Source organism: Pelodiscus sinensis, chromosome 1 (genome assembly GCF_049634645.1).
Source record: "Pelodiscus sinensis isolate JC-2024 chromosome 1, ASM4963464v1, whole genome shotgun sequence".
In the NCBI taxonomy this organism is placed as follows: Eukaryota; Metazoa; Chordata; order Testudines; family Trionychidae; genus Pelodiscus; species Pelodiscus sinensis.
Genome location: NC_134711.1, coordinates 57,298,198 through 57,316,180, shown reverse-complemented (window position 1 = coordinate 57,316,180; position 17,983 = coordinate 57,298,198). Strand labels below are relative to the sequence as shown.

Here is a 17,983-nt window from a genome sequence, read left to right as displayed (position 1 = left end):
TGTGCCTCCTCAGCCAGAGGTTGATGGTTTGAGCTGAGCCCTGCCTGCCTGCCCGCCCACCCACCCTGGGGTCAGCCACCACCAGCTTCCCGAGGGATAGAGCTAGAACCCTGGGAACATAGGAAGGATAAGGGGTGCAGGGTCACGGCAGGGCACTGTGTGAGCAGGCTGAGGGTGCAAGGTCTCTTGGCTTGGAGGGGCATGAGTGAGGGAGGTGGAGGTGTGTGGGGTCTTGGCAAGGCAGTGATTGAGCGGGCTGTGGGTGCTAGGTCTCAGTGGAGAGTGTGTGTGAGGAGGCTGAGGGTGCAGGGTCTCGGCTGGGGGGTATGAGTGAGTGGTCAAGGGTGTGGGGTATTGTCAGGATGGTGAAAGAAGGGGCTGGGGGTAGGGGGACTTAGCTTGGGAGTGTGATGGAGGTGGGGGTGCAGGGTCTCGGCAGGGTGGTGAGTTGGGATGATATGAATGAGTGGGCTAGGACTATACGGTTTCAGCGGGGGGCGAATGAAGGGGTGGGGATGCTAAGGGGTGAGTGAGTGAACAGGCTGGGGGTACGGGGTCTTGGCTTGGGCCAGCTGATGTCAATGGAAGCATGGCATGAGGAGGGTCCGCAGTAGGTAGGGCTGAGGTGGAAGAGGCTGGTCCGTGTGAAAGACGGCTGTGGCCATGGGCAGGCCTGACTGACTAGTGGAGATAGAAATGTGGTGCTCTTTGAGGAGGGGCTGCAGTTGGTAGGGATGTAGGAGAAGAGGCTGGGGCGGGGAGGGGGTGGTACTAGAACTGCTGGCAGAGGGATGCTCCAGCACATCTGGGCCCGCTACTTTGGCTGGACTGGGCCTTTCACACCAGGCCACAGGTGGGTGAGGGAGGTGCTTTAGCTGGCGGGGGCCTGCCCCATTGGGCCACTGGCGGAGGGCTGACTTGCCCAGTTCAGGTGCCAATTAACTGGTTACCCAGTAAGCATGCCAATAAGGCGAATGCTTATCTGATCACCTGTTTACCCTTTACATCCCTAATGGTCTTTTTTCTGAAGGTCATTAGACAGACTTCACACTGTAATCGGTTTGAATGCATGACCCAGAGTTGAAAGATTGGTAACGAGGCAGTCAGTGGTCGCACAATGTGCTTGACAATGATCAGTATTAAAAGCAAAACGCAGTGCATTCCAAATAGGATTGTTAAAATGAGACCTTGAGATCAGAATACGCTTAACTTGAATTTAAATAGAAAAATTGTATTTTTATGCGCATTATCTACTTACTGTTGTGAAAATGATTTTTGCTAATTTGTCTTTTATTTGCACGTCCTTATTTTTAGTGCTAGCTCTGTCTGTGATCACTGTTGGTTAGAAGTAGGGATGTTAAATTGTGATTAATCAGCTAATCGAGTAGTTGATGGAATTTCCATTTCCATCAACTGCTTGATTAGTCGATAACGGTTGGGCAGTTGCTACCCCTGCTCTGACTGTGTTTAAATGTAGTAGGAGCCAGGTGCGCTGCAAAGCCACAGTGGGGTTAGCTGCTGGGGGCAGTAAGCAATCCCTGGGAGTTAACCCCGCTGTGCCTCTGCCTTTGAAATGTAGTAAGAGCCCAGTGGCTCTTACTACAGTTAAAAGGCAGAGCCTCAGCAGTTGAGGACCCAGATGGCTCTTACTACAGTTAAAAGGCAGAGCACCAGCTCCTGTTCCTTGTCTCCCCCCCCCCCCCCCCTTGCTGCCTCTGATATGGAGGCAGTAAAGGGGGGTGAGAATGAGAGTAGTCAACTCAACTAGCCTAGACTATTTGACTATTTTTACATCCCTAGCTGGAAGGTTTAAATTTAAAGTTGGTTGACAAAACTATTCTAACTTTCTTGGCCCAGGTCAACTTAAAAGTTGTACTTTTTTATTGGTGGCTCTAACATTATTCTAATGATTAATCACAGGCAGGCCAATGTTTTTTGGCACTATAGGCTAACGATGACTTTGGCTCCTCTGCCCCATTGAATATTGAGAAAAAAATGAATTTTCAGTGCTAAGGGACAATGGAGTGTGTACCACTATATCTATTGGAACCTTTCCTGATAAGTTATTGAGCATGCAGTCATAGTAACATAAATCTGGTAAATTTTAATTTATTTTATTTCAACTTTTCACTTAAAACTATTTAAAAATTAAACAAAAGTCTAGAATTTCTATTATTATTGAACATTTTTGCAGTTAGAATGGAAAGGAATGTATATATGAAATGGTATTTGGTAACATTAGCTGTCAGGTGTTCGCAAATCAGCGCTTTACTATTAACATTAATAGTCTACAATAAATACACAGTCTTAATTGTACAAGTACTTGTGATTCTCCTGTTACAGTCTTGTTATAAAACCTCATCAAATGTTTCAGTTCCAACACAATACAAATTCTTCATGTGCAGAGTGTCTTTGGGATCAGGGCTTGTAACACGGTAGAAAAGCTGTTGCAGGGCTATAACTGTCTTTCACTAAGCAGCAAGCAACATTGACTCCACTGTATGACTGGCCAACACTGAGCTACTGCGGGTGGCTGAACTGCCAGACCCTGTGCTCTGCAGCAAACCCAGACTGTGCTCTTTTGAAGCTGTGCAATGACACAATACCAACTGTATTTACATACAAAGCTGTGCGCCACAAAAATAATATAACTCAACTCCTGACATAGCAATGATGCACTGTTTTACAAGTACAGTAGACTTCCTATAATCCGGCACCTTTGGGACCCAGGGGTGCCAGATTATCGGCTATGCCGGAAGTATCAGGAGGTACTCGGGCAGGGGGGCTGTGATGGGTATGGGGGAAGGGAGGTTCAGCGGGGAATGGCGTGGTGTGGAGCAAACCCTCCACCATTTTGTAGGGAGGCGGGGGAAGCCCCGCGCAGCTGCCAGCGACAGGTCAGCTGGGGCTGCAAGCATCAGCGGCGACTTGGGGAAGCGGCAGGACAGAGCAGCTGGGGTGCTGCTGGGTTGGTCCCGCAGTGCTGCCCCTCATCCCCCTGCTCAGCGCCCAGCAGCACCCCAACTGCACTACTCTGCTCTGCAGCTTCCCCAAGTCTGCCGCTCGTCAGTTTCAGCAGCAACAGTGGTGGACTTGGGGAAGTGGCATGGAGCAGAGCAGCTGGGGTGCTGCCGAGCGCTGAGCAGGGGGGTAAGAGTTGGCACTGTGGGACCAACCCAGCAGCACTCCAGCTGCTCTGCTCCACGCCACTTCCCCAAGTCTGCTGCTGGTCAGCTTCAGCAGCAACAGCAGCAGACTTGGGGAAGCGGCGCGGAGCAGCTCCAATTGTCTGACTGGCTGGAGCACTTCTGGGTTCCAGTTGGCACCGGACTTTCGGGAGAGCCGGACCACTGGATGCCAAACAAGTGGAGTTTTACTGTATAATGTTTGATACTTACATTTATAAGAGATAACATATTAATATATATATTTAAATAGAAAAAAATTCACTTCTATCTAATTTGGTGCCCCTTAAATTAAAGCCTGACGCTTTAGGTGACCACCTAATTTGCCTATATAGCCAGACCGGTCCTGATCACAAAGTTCTTTTGTGTTAAAAATGCAGTTGTTAATGGTGAAATGAACCTAAAAGCTAAAATCAATTGCAGCACTGGGGATAATTGTAAAATGATTCTCTTTTGATAGCAATAACAAATTGTGCAACCATCAACATCTTTTTGAAAATATTGTCTCAGTTGCTGAACTTTATAAGTGTGTGTGTGTGTGTATGTGTATGTGTATATGTGTGTGTTTAGAGAGAGAAATCCAAGGAAGCTGTGATGGCTCAAATCATTATACATTCTGTAAAAGTGTTTTTCTGTCATTGCTTCAGACTGGGTACTTTCAAGAGATCTTTACATTTCAGTCTGTATTGGGCCATATGAGTGGTTTTTTTTTTTTTTTGTGAAGTTTAAAAATTTTGCTCTTAGCATGGAAACTAAGCTTAGGCTAGGAGGAACCAAGGTTCATCTTTGCACTCCAACTGTGTTAGACATTTTTCTGCTGTTTTTCCTCAAGGTTCATGGTAATCAAAGTCTCGTGAGTGGGCAGTGTACTCAAGCCTTTTCTGGATGACACATTCAGATGACAAAGGTCCCTGTACCACTTGATTGTTTCTTAAGATGGTTGAAGCAATTGCTCAATTATGTGATGTAAATAAGACCGAACTACATTTTGGAAATCTGAATTTTGTCACATTCTTTGGTGTTTTAAGCATGTCAGTGGCCAACATTATAACAAAGTTCTCTCTGTGTATATGTTTTTTTTGAGTTTGGGGGGGGGGGTCTCTGATGCTACCATACTAGCCATCTAATCTAAAAAGGCATTTATCATTTAATGAGCCTTTTAACTCTGAACATGAGAGATTATGTTTTGGGTTTTTTTTTTAATCAGATAAGCAAATTGCCTGGAGTAGGACTAAAAGTGCGTAAGTTGATTGTGCTAGTTGGTGTAACTCTTCCAGCTACAATGAATTTTTAAGGGCCAGATCCCCTTACTGGAAAGAATAAAAAATTGATTTTCTCAATTAGCAGATCGTTTACTAGTTAGTTATTCTCATCCATGCTTCCATGTTAAAAAACATGTGGCACTCAACAAGCAAGACATCACATAATTTCAAAATATTTATGTCATTGTTTGTTCAGGTATTCCATGTAGGCCAGGTGGGCAAAGGTGTCTCCATGTACTGGATCCAGCCCACAGATGCCCTGTCGCACCCCTACCCCAAGGCCAATCGAGACCTGGGAATGGGGGAGCATGCAAAGTCTCCTCCTTCCCCCCCCATCAAAGGCTCATGGCCACTGGAGAGAAACCTTGGCTGTTTTAAAACAGCTGGCGAGTCTCTCTAGGCACAGAGGGTATGGGGGGGGGGGGGGGGGGGAGAGGGAGACTCCATGCGCTCCTCCACCCCCAGGCAAATCCAGGTTTGTGGGAGGGGGGATCATGAGAAGTCTCCTCGCCCCACCCCTTCCAGAGCAGCCTGTGGCCACTTCAGAAATATATGAAGTGGCTCCATTTTAAAAATTGCCACCCTGATCTAGGCAGTGTCCTTCAAGTGTTAGAGCAGTGGTCTCCAACCTTCTCACACCCAAGATCACTTTTTAAAATGACAGAACAAGTCAAGATCTACTGCTCTGCCCCTTCCTTGAAGCTCCGCCCTCTCTAGTCTCCTCCTACAGTCTAGCCATAAACTTGCTGGGTTTAGACAGGATGTGTAGGGTCTGGGGTGGGAATGAGGGATTTGGGTGTGGGAAGGAGTGAGAGGTGCAAGCTCTGGGAGGAAATCTGGATGCGGGAGAAGATGGATAAGGGGCACTGGCTCAAGGAGAGGGCGCCAGGCCGAGCAGTTGTTGGGGTCAGATGTAGGGTTAGGGTACTAAGCAAGCCACAAACTTCTGAATGTGAAGGTTCAGGAATTTGGGTTGGGGTATGAGAGGGGCTCAGGGCAGGGGGTTCCAGTGTATGATAGGCTCAGATGTAGGGTCTGGGGGAAAGAGGAGCGCAGGAGTGTTATGATGCTGTGGCCAGATGGGGGCTTGGCCCCAGTTTGGGGTTTGTTGGCCAGGCTTCATTTTTAAATAAAATACTGTGAAACTAAAAGTTTCTGCATTGTCTTTATTTCTGAGAAGGGCAGGGAACCTATCTTGAGTCAGGGGTCACTGACCCAAGAAAAGTCAATTGGGGCCACATAAGTGAGATGCAAAAAAACCTTCCACCTCCCCCGCTCCCCCCCAGCTTCACTAATGTGGCCCCAACTGTGTTAGTGGGAACAGAGGGCATAGTACTGGGGAAGGGTGCTAGTGGGTGCTTTGGCAGGGGACAGGGTGCCAGTGGGGACAGAGTTCTGTGGCTCGGGACAGGGGAATGAGAACAGAGTTCAGGTACTGGGGAGGGGAATGGGGACAGAGGTCTATAGCTGGGGACAGGGGAGTGGGACAGGGGAGTGGGGATGGGGGCAGAGTTCGGGGAATGGGGACGGGGAGTGGGGACAGAGTTCAGGGAGTGGGGATGCGACGGGGACAGAGTTCTGTAGCTGGGGACAGGGAATGGGGACAGAGTTCAGGGAGTGGGGATGTTCAGGGAGAGTGCTGTAAACTTTCCTGTGCATTTTTGGTTTGCTCATGTTGTCAGTTTAGCAGAGCTCAGTGGTTGGTTTGTTTGTTTATTTTTAATTGGACTATAAAGGTCATGGAGCAAAATCAGTCCCTGGAATCTAAAATTGAAAGATGTCTTGAATCTGTTACTGAATAAATGTTGAGAGAGATGCCACTTTACATTGAGACAGGTGCCACGTTCTCTTTGTCTAGCATCATTAAAAGTTACCTGAGTGCCAATAAATGGACCCACCTTATCTCTAATTAAAATGAAAAGTGTGATAATGGGTTAACTGAACTTATGGGGATGGACTTGCCAGGCTCCTAGGCACGGTAGAAGGGTTCTGCTGTGGGCAGAAGGGACAGGGCAGTCAGCCTTCAGCTCTGCCCAGATCGTACCGTGTGACACTCCTGTGGTGATTTACAGAGCCTGGGGTTCCAGCCGCTGCTACTGCCACAATAGTAGCAGCAGTGGCTAGTAGCTCCAGACATTTTGAATGGCTGGGCCCAGGGCATTTGTCGTCTTTGCCTCTCCACCCCTGTTGAAAAGTCAACTTGTACATTAATAGGAATATTTTGAAAAGCACTCAGAGATTTAGAAAAATTAATTCCATGGCAAGTCAATGTGGTTTATGCCCCCATATTTTTGTGTGCTTTTAAAAATGTCCTGCTGAAATGTGTGCACTCTGGAGAGAACTAGATGAGTTTCACAGAGATGGGTCAAATCAATGAACAATAAAAGTGATACCATGTCAGTGTCTGACTAAACAACTCATTTTACCACACTAATGCTTTCCCATTGTTAAAATTGCCCATTCTCTTATTTCTAATTCAGTTTTATGGAGTTTTGATGTAAAAGACCAATCAAGCCAGAGCCTGGTATACAGAGAATGTTCAAAATAAATAACACAAGTAATGACCAAATAAAATTACAATCACGTGATACAAAATAATGAAACTCTGACTCAATATCAAACAGAAAGGAAGAAACTGAAAACAAAAATCCTAAAGGAAAAGAACCTGGAGGAAGTTGCACACCATCAGCTAATGCCACCAATACTTATTAGCTACCTGACTACAGAAATAGTAATTACAAATGTTTTCATGACTCTGCAGATGATACTTTCAAACATTGCCAGGTCAACTAGCTGTATGTAACCCTCCAGGAGAAAAGAAATCATAGAAGATCACCACTTCAGTAGAATTATTAGAAGCAGTGAGTCCAATTCTGCCCTTGCTTGCTGCCAGAAAACTTTGATTTCATTTACAGGACAGACTTCAGAATAGTTACATCTGTGCAATTCCTAACGGCCTGAATTAGACCTGGGATGAACTTGTTAGTTGACCCATCTGGGCATAGAAGAATTTCTTTCTAGAAGACCACCTCCCACCATCATCACTCCCTCTTCCCCCTTTCTTCTACACATATACTCCCTCTTCCTCCCTTTCTTCTACATATAAATATTCCATTTATAGATCCATAGTGAAATCTCCAGATTACATATCAAGTTCTGTTGACAATTCTCCCACCTCTGAGATAAGGCTAAAGTATATGAATGAGTCCGAGTCCTACAAATCCAAAGCATGGAAACATACTTACTACAGCTTGAGCAGCCACCTGTTGCTGGCCATTTGGCTGCTTCAGCCCTGACTGCTGGAGCAGCCGTGGCCCACCTGCGATGAAACTGTTGCTCTGGCCCCCGCTAGGGCTGCTGGAGCAGCCGCCAGCTACCACATGGCCTGCAGCTCCAACCCCAGAGAAGGGCCGAAGCTATGGCCAATGTTGTGTGGTGGCTGCTCCTGCGGTGGGGCAGCCGTCCGCCATGTGGCCCCGCCCTTAGGGTTGTCAGATGGTCTCAGAAAAAATACCGAACACGCGGGCTAAAAATTGTCGAACCAAAAAAAACCCAAAACTGCCACGAACACTTATGCTATGTTTAATACTTAACTTTATTATAAACAGTCTTCATCCTACATCATCTCTATGTAAAGAGGCTTAGAAGTAGTTGTGCAGATGTGCATGCTCTTTTCATTGTTTTCTATTTCTCTAAAGCTAAGCCTATAGAACAATTTAGAAGAACTCCTTTTTATCCTGCAGCTGAAATGATTGTAGAGAACTCCCAGCGCCCATAGTGTCCAGCCTCCCAGACACTCCCCCCACCGCCGCTAAGCTTCTGATGTGCCCAGATCAGCGAACGCAGCCCCGCCTGCCAACTGTTACTCCCAAGCTGGGTGGCGGGGCCATGATTGGCGCTGGGAGCCTGTGATTGAGCAGAAGCCTGGCGGGGGCGGGGGCAGTGGTTGGGAGTCCCAGCTGGTTAGGCTTCTGACGCGCCCAGAGCGGTGATGGTGGCCCCACCTTCCAGCCGCTTCTCTCCCCCCCCCCCCCCCCCCCCCCCAATGCCAGGCTTTCGTCTGGTGCGCAGCTAGAGAAATCAGAAAATACCAGACATTCCACGTGTCCAGTATTTTCTGATTTTTTTTTTTTTTTTTTACTGGACAGAGAGTGCCAGTACCAGACTGTCCAGTAGAATACCGGACAACTGGCAACCCTACTTGCCCTGGAGCAGCTGAGCAGCCACTGTGCGGCTCTGCTTGGGAGCTGGGGCTCGCCCCTTAGAGGGAACACTGCCTACAACATAGTTTAGCACGTGTCTAACTTAAATTCTGTTGAAATTGATGTCTTAAGACTTCTGTATTTGCTAGATAATGGCATTGCCTCAATGCCAGATGAAAACAGAGTGGGGGACACACTCAATCTGGGAGAGCTTGGTTATGAAGAGGGTGGAGCCATGTCAGACTGGGTTTTGTGCATGGTGTTACATGAAGAAATTCCCAAGAATGAGAGTGGTGATGAACAGTGAGAGATGTGGCAAACTGTAAGCAGAGAGACAGACGCTAGGGTTTGCAGTCATTTAAATTCAGTGTGAACAAGGGGAAATACATAATAAGATTAGAACAGGAATTGGGTGTGGTCGGAATGGCAAACAAGGAACATGAATTTTTGAAGAAGCAGTTTAGACTGATTGACTAGCCGGAGAAGGAAAACAACAACTTGTTGTAGCCCCTGTATAAAGTAGTGGCTGAACAAGGGCTTTTGCAAAGATAACATAGAACATCAAGTAGGTTTATGAGATATTATAAAGGGAAAGCTGTCAGGATTTATGAGTGTTAGTGTTGGAGGATAAAGTGAATTTAAAAATTAGAATAAGGCTGCAGGTCTAAGGAATGGGGAGGATATTAATAACCAATAGTGAAGGGAGAAAGGTGATGTTTTATTTGCTGCCATGTTAAATTCCATGCAGTGTTGGGGCATTTAGGAAGAAGCATTGGATGAACATAAATGGAGCCAGGGAAAGATTGTCAACTGGGAATAAGGAGTAAAAAGTAGAAGAGAAGATACACTCTTAAGGAACCCTGACAGGGAGTGAGAATGGGAAGAAAAGGAGCCCCAGGATACACTGAAAGAGCAGGTGGAGACTGGGTTGGACATAGAACCAGGAAAGCATACTCTCTGAAGCCCAGAAAGAGGATAATTTTTGAAAGGGAGCAACCTACTGTGTAAGGAAAGGCAGAAGTGTTGTTGCTACTTAGTATTAAATCAGTGGCAAATGTGACTAAAGCAGCCTCAGATGAGTGGAGAAAATATGACACCAGATTGTAGTTTAGCAAGGGAAACATTAATATTCTAGTAAAGCATTGCTTTCTCTGATGGGATGATAATATGGAGTGTTTTGTTTTCCCCTCATCCTTTTTTCTCTGGCCACTTTTCTGGTGTCATTTCCTAGCTCCTTTCCTTTCCTCCCTTCATCCATGTCTCCCTCCCAGAAACTCCTGGCCACTCACCTGACAAGCAAACCTTTCTGCTCCTTCCTTCCTGGGAAGGAGCCAGAGGCATTCCATAGGATAGCATGAGTAAAGAGGGGACTTAATGTACATTTTGTACTTTTTGAAGCCAGGACTGCTGTGCAGTCTGTCAAGAACATCACAAAATGTGATGTTGGAAAGGGATCCTCACAAGGAAAGCAAGAATGTGGTGCAAGGGGTTTGAGGGGTGTTTGGGGGTTGGGAGGCGGGAAGGAAGACAGTGCACAGACCCGATGATACAGTAGTATATTAAATATTAAACAAAACAGTTTAAATAACATCATTATTAATTACACCACTGGTAACTTTAGGACAAAAATATCTAGTTAACATGCTTATTAAATTGGATCTCATAACAGTGGAAAAGACCTCCATAGATCATTGTCTTCTCTCTCTTGCCTGGGGCCTCTGCAGAATAGTGTGCCACAGTAAACGCTGCAGCAATTTGTCCTATTCTGTATGCCACAAAATACTGGGCTTCTGTCACTTCCCTCGAGAGTTTATTGCATAGAAATTGTCCTGCTTTTTTTCAGCTTAATTTTTCATTTCCTTGCTGTCATACCATGAGCCACAGACCTCCTAGCATAGTGGTGGTGGTGGGTGGGGGGGGGAAACTGTCATTAGGAGAGTTGGAAGATGAAACCAATCATGGAACAGGATAACAGCAAAAATGAAAGGAGCAGACACCAGTGAAGGTGGGACTTTTGATAAGAGTTCAGTGTGAGAGAGAGGGCACCTATTCTCTCCCTGCTAGTTGTAAATATCAGCCTCCATTGAGTAGGAGCCCATCATCTATACAAGAGTTCAAAATTCCACAAGTGTTTCTTTAACATATGGCATACAGGTTGAGAATATTTATCAGTAGGCATTTGGACATGCAGTCTTTTTATACGAAAGCAGTGGTTTCCTTCAAGACATTCTGGGTATGTCCACACAGCAGTTAGGAGTGATTCACAGTACAGATTGACAGATTTGTGCTAGCGAAATGCGAACTAGACTTGGAAATGGATTCAGATGGGCTTGGACTTTTAGCTGCAGTGATTCAACATTCACAGTGCTATTTTTAGCACTCTAGTGCAAAGTGAGCTAGCGGTATCTTTCTGACCTATTGTCTAAGCACAGTAACATGGCACTTTCATAGTGGACTGCTAGGAAGCAATCTTTTGCACAAAAGATATCAAACTTGTATTTTAATATTAAAGTCATGTCAAAATAGAGGATATTGTTTAATTCTCCCCTCTGAGATGTCCTCTAGGCTTGTGTTAGCTGGGCTTGTGTCTATTGTAACTAATATAAAAAGTAGCTTGGAAGACAGGAGTCTAATATTACTTATTATTGAATTTGCGACAGTGTTTACAAACAATATCTACTTGGAAGTAGGGATGTTAAATGGTGTTTAATCAACTAATTGACTAGTTGATGGAATTTCCATCTACTAGTTGATTAGTTAGTGAGGGGGGGAGGGGTAACTGCAGAGCTGCAGCGAGGTTAGCTCCGAGACCCGGGTGCTTACCCCACTGCAACTCTGCCTTTTAAATGTATTAAGAACCACCAGGCTCTTAATACATTTAAAAGGCTGAAGCACAGCAGTGGGGACCAGAAATGAGCCAGGAATCAATTGATTCCTGGCTTATGCCTGGTCCCCCCCCTCCACCCCATGGAAATGATGTGTGTGGGGGGGGGAGCTTTTAAGTTGGCTCCCCCCAGCACCGGCTCCTGCTCCCTCCACTTGCTGCCTCTCTCTGGGTATGTCTACACTACCACCCTAGTTCGAACTAGGGTGGTAATGTAGGCAACCGGAGTTGCAAATGAAGCCCGGGATTTGAATTTCCCAGGCTTCATTTGCATATAGCCGGGCGCCACCATTTTTAAATGTCCGCTAGTGCAGACTCTGTGCCGCGCGGCTACACGAGGAAACGAGGAGTAACGGTAGTTCGGAATAGGAAGCCTCGTCCGAACTACCTAGTCCGTGCCTCGTATAGCCGCGCAGCACGGAGTACGCACTAGCGGACATTTAAAAATGGCGGCGCTCGGCTATATGCAAATGAAGCCCGGGAAATTCAAATCCCGGGCTTCATTTGCAACTCCAGTTGCCTACATTACCACCCTAGTTCGAACTAAGGTGGTAGTGTAGACATACCCTCTGATAGAGGGAGCAAGGGTGCGGGGTGGGGGGGAAGTGAGTAGTCACTACTCGACTAGTCACTTGCATCCCTTCTTGGAAGTGAGCCTACTTTTAGGTAGTCAAATTGATCTCAAAGTAGAATGGATCAGGAGGCTTCCAGCATTAGACCAGGGGTGGGCAATAATTTTTGGTGGGGGAGGGAGGGGCCACTCCAAGATTTTGATAAGTGGTCAAGAGCCACATTTTTCTGTGGAAGTGGTGCAGGGTCTAGGATGGAGGTTAGGTGCAGAAGGGTGCACGTGGTAAGGGACTGGGGTGCCAGAGATGGTGTGGGGTCCGAGAGGGTATTTGGGTGAAGGAGGGGGTTGTGACCTGACAGGGGAATGGGGTGCAGGGTCTGGAAAGGTGCTTGGGTTCAGGAGAGGATTCTGGCCTGTGGGAAGGGTATAGGAGGAGGGATATAGGGTCTGGGAGGGAGTTGGGACCTGGAGCAGGGTGTGCAGAGGGTTTGGATGGTGACCTGGGGAATTGAGTTGTTATGCAGGAGGGGCTGGGGTGCCAATGGCAGGCTCTGACTGGGAGGCACTTACCTAAGTAGCTCCTGACCAATTGCCCTACAGCACTCCTCAAGGCAGGTTGGGCTCCCTGCCTGCTGCAGCCCCAACCCGCTTGAATCTGTAGACTGTACCCTCCACATGGCTCTCAATTCAAGGTGGGGGAAGAGGCTTGTGCTGCCCTGTTTCCCATGCCAATCTCTCAGCTCCTATTGGCTGGCTGTTTCCAGCCAATAGGAGCTGAGAGATTGGCTGTCAGTTCTTATTGGGTGGTTGTTTCTGGCCAATAGGAGCTGAGGATTGGGCTGGGGCGGGAAGATTATGCAAAGCTTTCTTGCTCCCTGCAAACCAAGGAACACAGGGACTGCACTTCAAACCCTGCATGCATGAGGGTCCTGTCAGAGTGGTCCACAGGCCGGATCCAGTGGCTTTGCTGGCCAGATCCGGCTTCCGGGCTGTATTTTGTCTAGCTCTGAGTTAGTCCCTTTCCCCTACTCTGTCTTTATTTCAGAAGTTTTAACAGGTAAATAGCAGAAGACAATACAGCAATTGTTACAACACTGCGTTTTTGTTTAGAGAGACATTATACAATAATATAATCATTGAATGTCTATTTAACAGGTGTTACTGTGTGAGACCGAGCATCTTTACGTGTTGTTTCTAGTGATTGGAGTGAAATATCTGATTACACATTTCATGATCCAGGCATGCCTATAAAACATGTTTTTGTTGTTTCCTATCTAGGTGAATATGTCTAAGTCTTTTGTCTATTTTCTTTTATATGTAATTGACAAAACTGCCCCTCCCATGGTTTTTTGAACCATTGCTCTAGTGTTGTACTTTTCTTTTTCCCCAGTGGAAGGCTATTAGTCAAACAGCTATTAGCAGATTAAAAAATCAGTTCATTTCCTTTTGTGTGGTTGTTCCTGCTAGGAAGCCTCAAAAGGCTTCTAATAATTTGTTGATACTTGGTTGCAAACTGCATTACAGTAAGCTTTAATGGTTGGATGTGTCCACCATATATGCATAAAATCATCTTTGACCACAATTTCTCCAACACATATCCTCGTTCAGTCTCTCTCTAGGTATAACCTGACTGATTTGAGGTGCCATTTGAAACAGCAACTTAAGACATTTTCTTTTATTATGCTATAGATGAAATTAACTTGGAACTTTTTTCCAGATGTAACTCAATTTCTTTGGTGTATTTGATTCAAGTAGTTTTTTTTTTTTTTAAATCCACAGTGGGATTTTACTGAGGTTTTGTTTGTTTTTAAGAGGGATTGGATTAAGGAGGGGTGGCAGTCAGTCATAAAGTGTTCAAATATCTTAAAGTATATTCCACAGTCAAGAGGTAACAGAACGCACAGTGAGGGCTTAATTACCTTGTCTTTTACAATAAGAGATGTAATAAAAACACTGATGTGTAAGCCTATTTTTGTGAACAAATGAGTTCACCTTCTCCCCTCCCCCATGTGACTCCACTACCTCGCCACCTATTCCCATCCCCCTCCTCCCAGAAAAGGGCAAATAAACAGACTTTCTGTAAACTTGTCTATGGCATGTAATGTCTCAGTTAGTTAATTCAGTAATCTGAAGGCAGTATTTGGGTTTTATTCAGTTCTATTAGAGCTGACTGAACTTTGTGATATAGGGGCTATTATCCAGCCACTTGTAAGGAATTTCTGTTTTATGAGCGATACGGACACAAAGACAGCACTGTGCAAGCTATGTCTATAACTGAACACTTTCACACTGCAATTTAGGAGGCGTGCAGTTCAGGAAATTGCTGGCTTCTGCTGGAGCACACTTTTACAGCAAGGAAATTTTTATTCGTCACTCAAGTAATTGGCAGTTTTAATACCTAGTTAGTAATTACCTTATAAACAAACTAATATACAATTGAAAGGCTCTGTGTCCTGTTATCTAAATCATAGCCTTATTTGGCCAATGAAAGTGACACATCATGATGGTAGTGGTGGTGGTTGTTTTTTATTAAAGTAATTTGTTGCCATTTATAATAAATACTTTCAGCTAAGAGTTTTTTAAAAAGTGCAGTGTACCTTTACCAGACAGCCTGAGGAATGAAACATGATACAGAACAAGAGTAATGTTGGAGAGACTATAGGATCATTTACTCTTAACTAGCCAATTAGCCCGTCATAAGACGGGATTTTCAGGTCTCTCCTCCACATCGGTCTTCTCTCCTGAGCCTCCGGTCTCTCGCTCCGTCTCTCTTTCTCTCCTCCTCCTACTGCCTCCCCCTCTCTTTTTCAGCTCTCCTCCGCCTCCTGCCTCTATCTCTGTCTCTCTCTTTCTCTTCTCCTCCCCCTCCTGCTTCTCACTCGGGGGGACCGCAAAGCCCAAATGGCCGTTTAGGCGCCGCACTCCCCGTGCTGCTTGAGGGGTGTAGAGCCCAAACGGTCGCTTGTGCCACTTGCTCCCACGCAGCGGCTTGGCTGAGAAGCGCAGAAGTCAGCCAAGCGCCACAGTGGGAGGTGAAGGGGGGTAGGGCGGTGACATTCATGGCCAGGGGGCTGTCATGCCGCACGTCATCTCCCCTTCGCCTCCCGCCATGGCACTCGGCTGACTTCTGCGCCGTTCAGCCGGGCCGCCGTAGGGAAGCAAACGGCACAAGCGGCCGTTTGGGTCCCACACTCCCCATGCTGCATGGGCCGCCCAGAGGGAACAGCCAGCATTTCAGGTAACAGCGCCGCCCACAGGGAACAGCCAGCGTTACAGACTCAGACACTGGGCTACTATATATATGATGGGAGAGCCCATTAATTTATAACTTCTGGTTATGTTTTTTAATCTGGATTTTTTTGTCCTAATCAGGAGTAATCCCTTCTCGTGTGCATAAGCACCCACCCCAGAATCTGTGGCCTATGACTTGATGTAAGGCTAGTATTGCTAGTGTCTTTTCAGTAGCAATGTATTTGTTAGTATTTTAACTTAAGCCACTTGGCATGCAATATTTAGATGGTGGGAAAAGGATCCCAATTTTTGAACACTGTTATAATTTGATGTATGAACTACTGCAACTAGACATTTCAGCTCCATTCTCTCCCCTGCTTCCCCTCCCTCCGCCCCAGTTCTGTACAGTGGGATTTCCCAGAATGTATTGTTCTGTGTACTGTGTGGGTTTTTTTTTTTTTAACCTCTATGCCTGTCTCCTGGGCACTCTAGCCCTCGCTGAAATAGCATAGCATTGCAGCTCAGATTTTCCAGGAATGCACCAATACAAAAACAAGGTTAGATAGAATAACACATATAAATGCAGAAATATGGTTATAATGAAAGAAAAGCTATGTTTCTTGTGACAGGCTATGATGCCAATGTCTCTAACCACTTTCAGAATTACTGTTGTAGTGTGCATGGACCCTGACTTTGAATGGAGGCAATAAATACCATGGTTGTGATGACCCCACACAAACTTTGAGACACTCCTGATACGAATTACGAAATAAGCACAACTTTCTTTCCTCATTGCTGGAGATAAATTAAAATATCAACTCTACTTACAAAATAGCTGCTCTCTTTCTGTGGTGGTGCACAGTAATCAGTCAGTCTTCTAATCCTTTAAGGCCATTTGGATGGATGAACTTTCTTGTAACCCTTATTTTAAAACAACATTGTGATGTGACTTGATTAAGCCTTGGTCTAATTTAACTGCAATTCTCAGAGTCCTATTGCTCACTCTCAGTTTTGTGTAGCTTTAAAAAAGGATGTGCTCTTATTCAACCACAAGCCTTTTGGAAATGATGCAGGAATTACTGGGTAAAATTCTGTAGCCTGCACTGTGGAAGCCAGTGTGGATGAACACAGTGGTTCCTTTACTGAGATCCATAGGCGTTAAGTCCTAATCAGATCATATGCAAATGGATACTTTCCGCCCCTGGTAGTATAATTAAGGAAACGTGAATAAATATATTTCTTCAAAACATGCAGAATTATCACTTGGTAAATGATGGTAGCTAATCATTTTACTAAAGAGAACTAGCTGAACATAGGGATGTTAAATAGCAGTTGGAATTTCTATCGACTACTTGATTAGTCAATAAGGGGATTTGCTGTGGCTCTACTTTTAAAATGTTATGAATAGGCTTGCCCCAGGTCCCACATACGGTGTGTCTGCTTTTTAAATGTAGTAAAAGCCTGGCCCCCCTGCAGAGATGGTACTTGGGAGAAACCGCTTTAAAGCCAGCTCCCCTCCAGTGCTGGCTCTTGCTCCCCACCCCTTGCTGCCTCTGACAAAGGCAGCAAAGAGGGGTGGGGAAGCAACTAGTCAAGTAGTGACTCAACTACCCAATAAGCTTAGGCTTGTTGGATAGTCGACTAGTTGCTTACATTCCTAGCGGAACACTATGGTATCCCTAGTCTCTGTTTCTCTGGGGGTTGGTGACAGGAGAGGGATCCCATAAGGATTACCTCTTGTGATCGCCCCCTCTGGGGCATCTGGTATTGACCACTGTCGGCAGACAAGATACTGAGCTAGATAGACTTTTGGTCTAACCCATTAAGGCTGTTCTTATGTTAAATAGCTTTTTGCCAGGTTAATGTATAGCTTGCAAATGTTTATCATCAGAATGGCAGGATCTTTGATTCATATTTTAAAATTCCAGGACCAGTAACAAGATTGGGAACATCTTGCCTGAACATCTGAAACCATTTCAGTCTCTAGAAACTTTGGACCTGAGCAACAATAATATTTCGGAGTTGAAAACTGCATCATTTCCTTCTCTGCAGCTCAAGTATTTGTAAGCAAAATTTCATAGAATATACTGTCAAATTATCTTGGTCATTGTTGCAAACCATAGTTATCCTGCCTTTGTGCTGAGGTGGTATTTTCTCAACTTGCTACTAACTTTAAATATTTAGTTCCATTTTTATTTGTTCATGTCACAGATCATTGGTACAGCCAGATAGACTTTTGCAATGGGCTTTTAGTTCATAGAAAAAAAAAAAAGCCGTGGTACTAAGACTAAACTGGTTAAGAAAATATTGCCTGCTGAGGCTTAAAAATGTTGCAAAATAACGTTTAAAAATTTTCCAGTCAGGTTTAATTATATTGAGTTGGATTTAGGTTGTATTAATTTCTTGAATCTTTATAGTATCATTGATTTGAGGATTAAATTCATCCATAATTCATTTAGTCAACATAGCTGAGGGGCATATATTGATAATATAGGTAGTAACACGCTGTCTTCTGAGAGCATCAGCCTCTTAAAGAACGGAACATAACTCTTGGCCCTCCAATTACCAACTGGTGAGGACTGTGGTTAGATCAGTAATTAATCTATTAAATTTAAGAATGTTGTTCACCCTGGGATAGACAGTGTATA

The 17,983-nt window shown here is 45.2% G+C and overlaps 1 protein-coding gene across 3 annotated transcripts in view; it reads left to right on the top strand.

Moving 5' to 3' along the window:
• Positions 1 to 17,983, top strand: part of LRIG3 (leucine rich repeats and immunoglobulin like domains 3) — a 69,904-nt gene that overhangs the window by 16,672 nt on the left and 35,249 nt on the right. For all 3 annotated transcript variants that reach the window (XM_075930694.1, XM_006126466.4, XM_006126467.4), the window contains exon 4: positions 17,264 to 17,398. In XM_075930694.1, the coding sequence (XP_075786809.1) occupies positions 17,264 to 17,398 (135 nt within the window). The remainder of the gene's footprint in view (positions 1 to 17,263; positions 17,399 to 17,983) is intronic.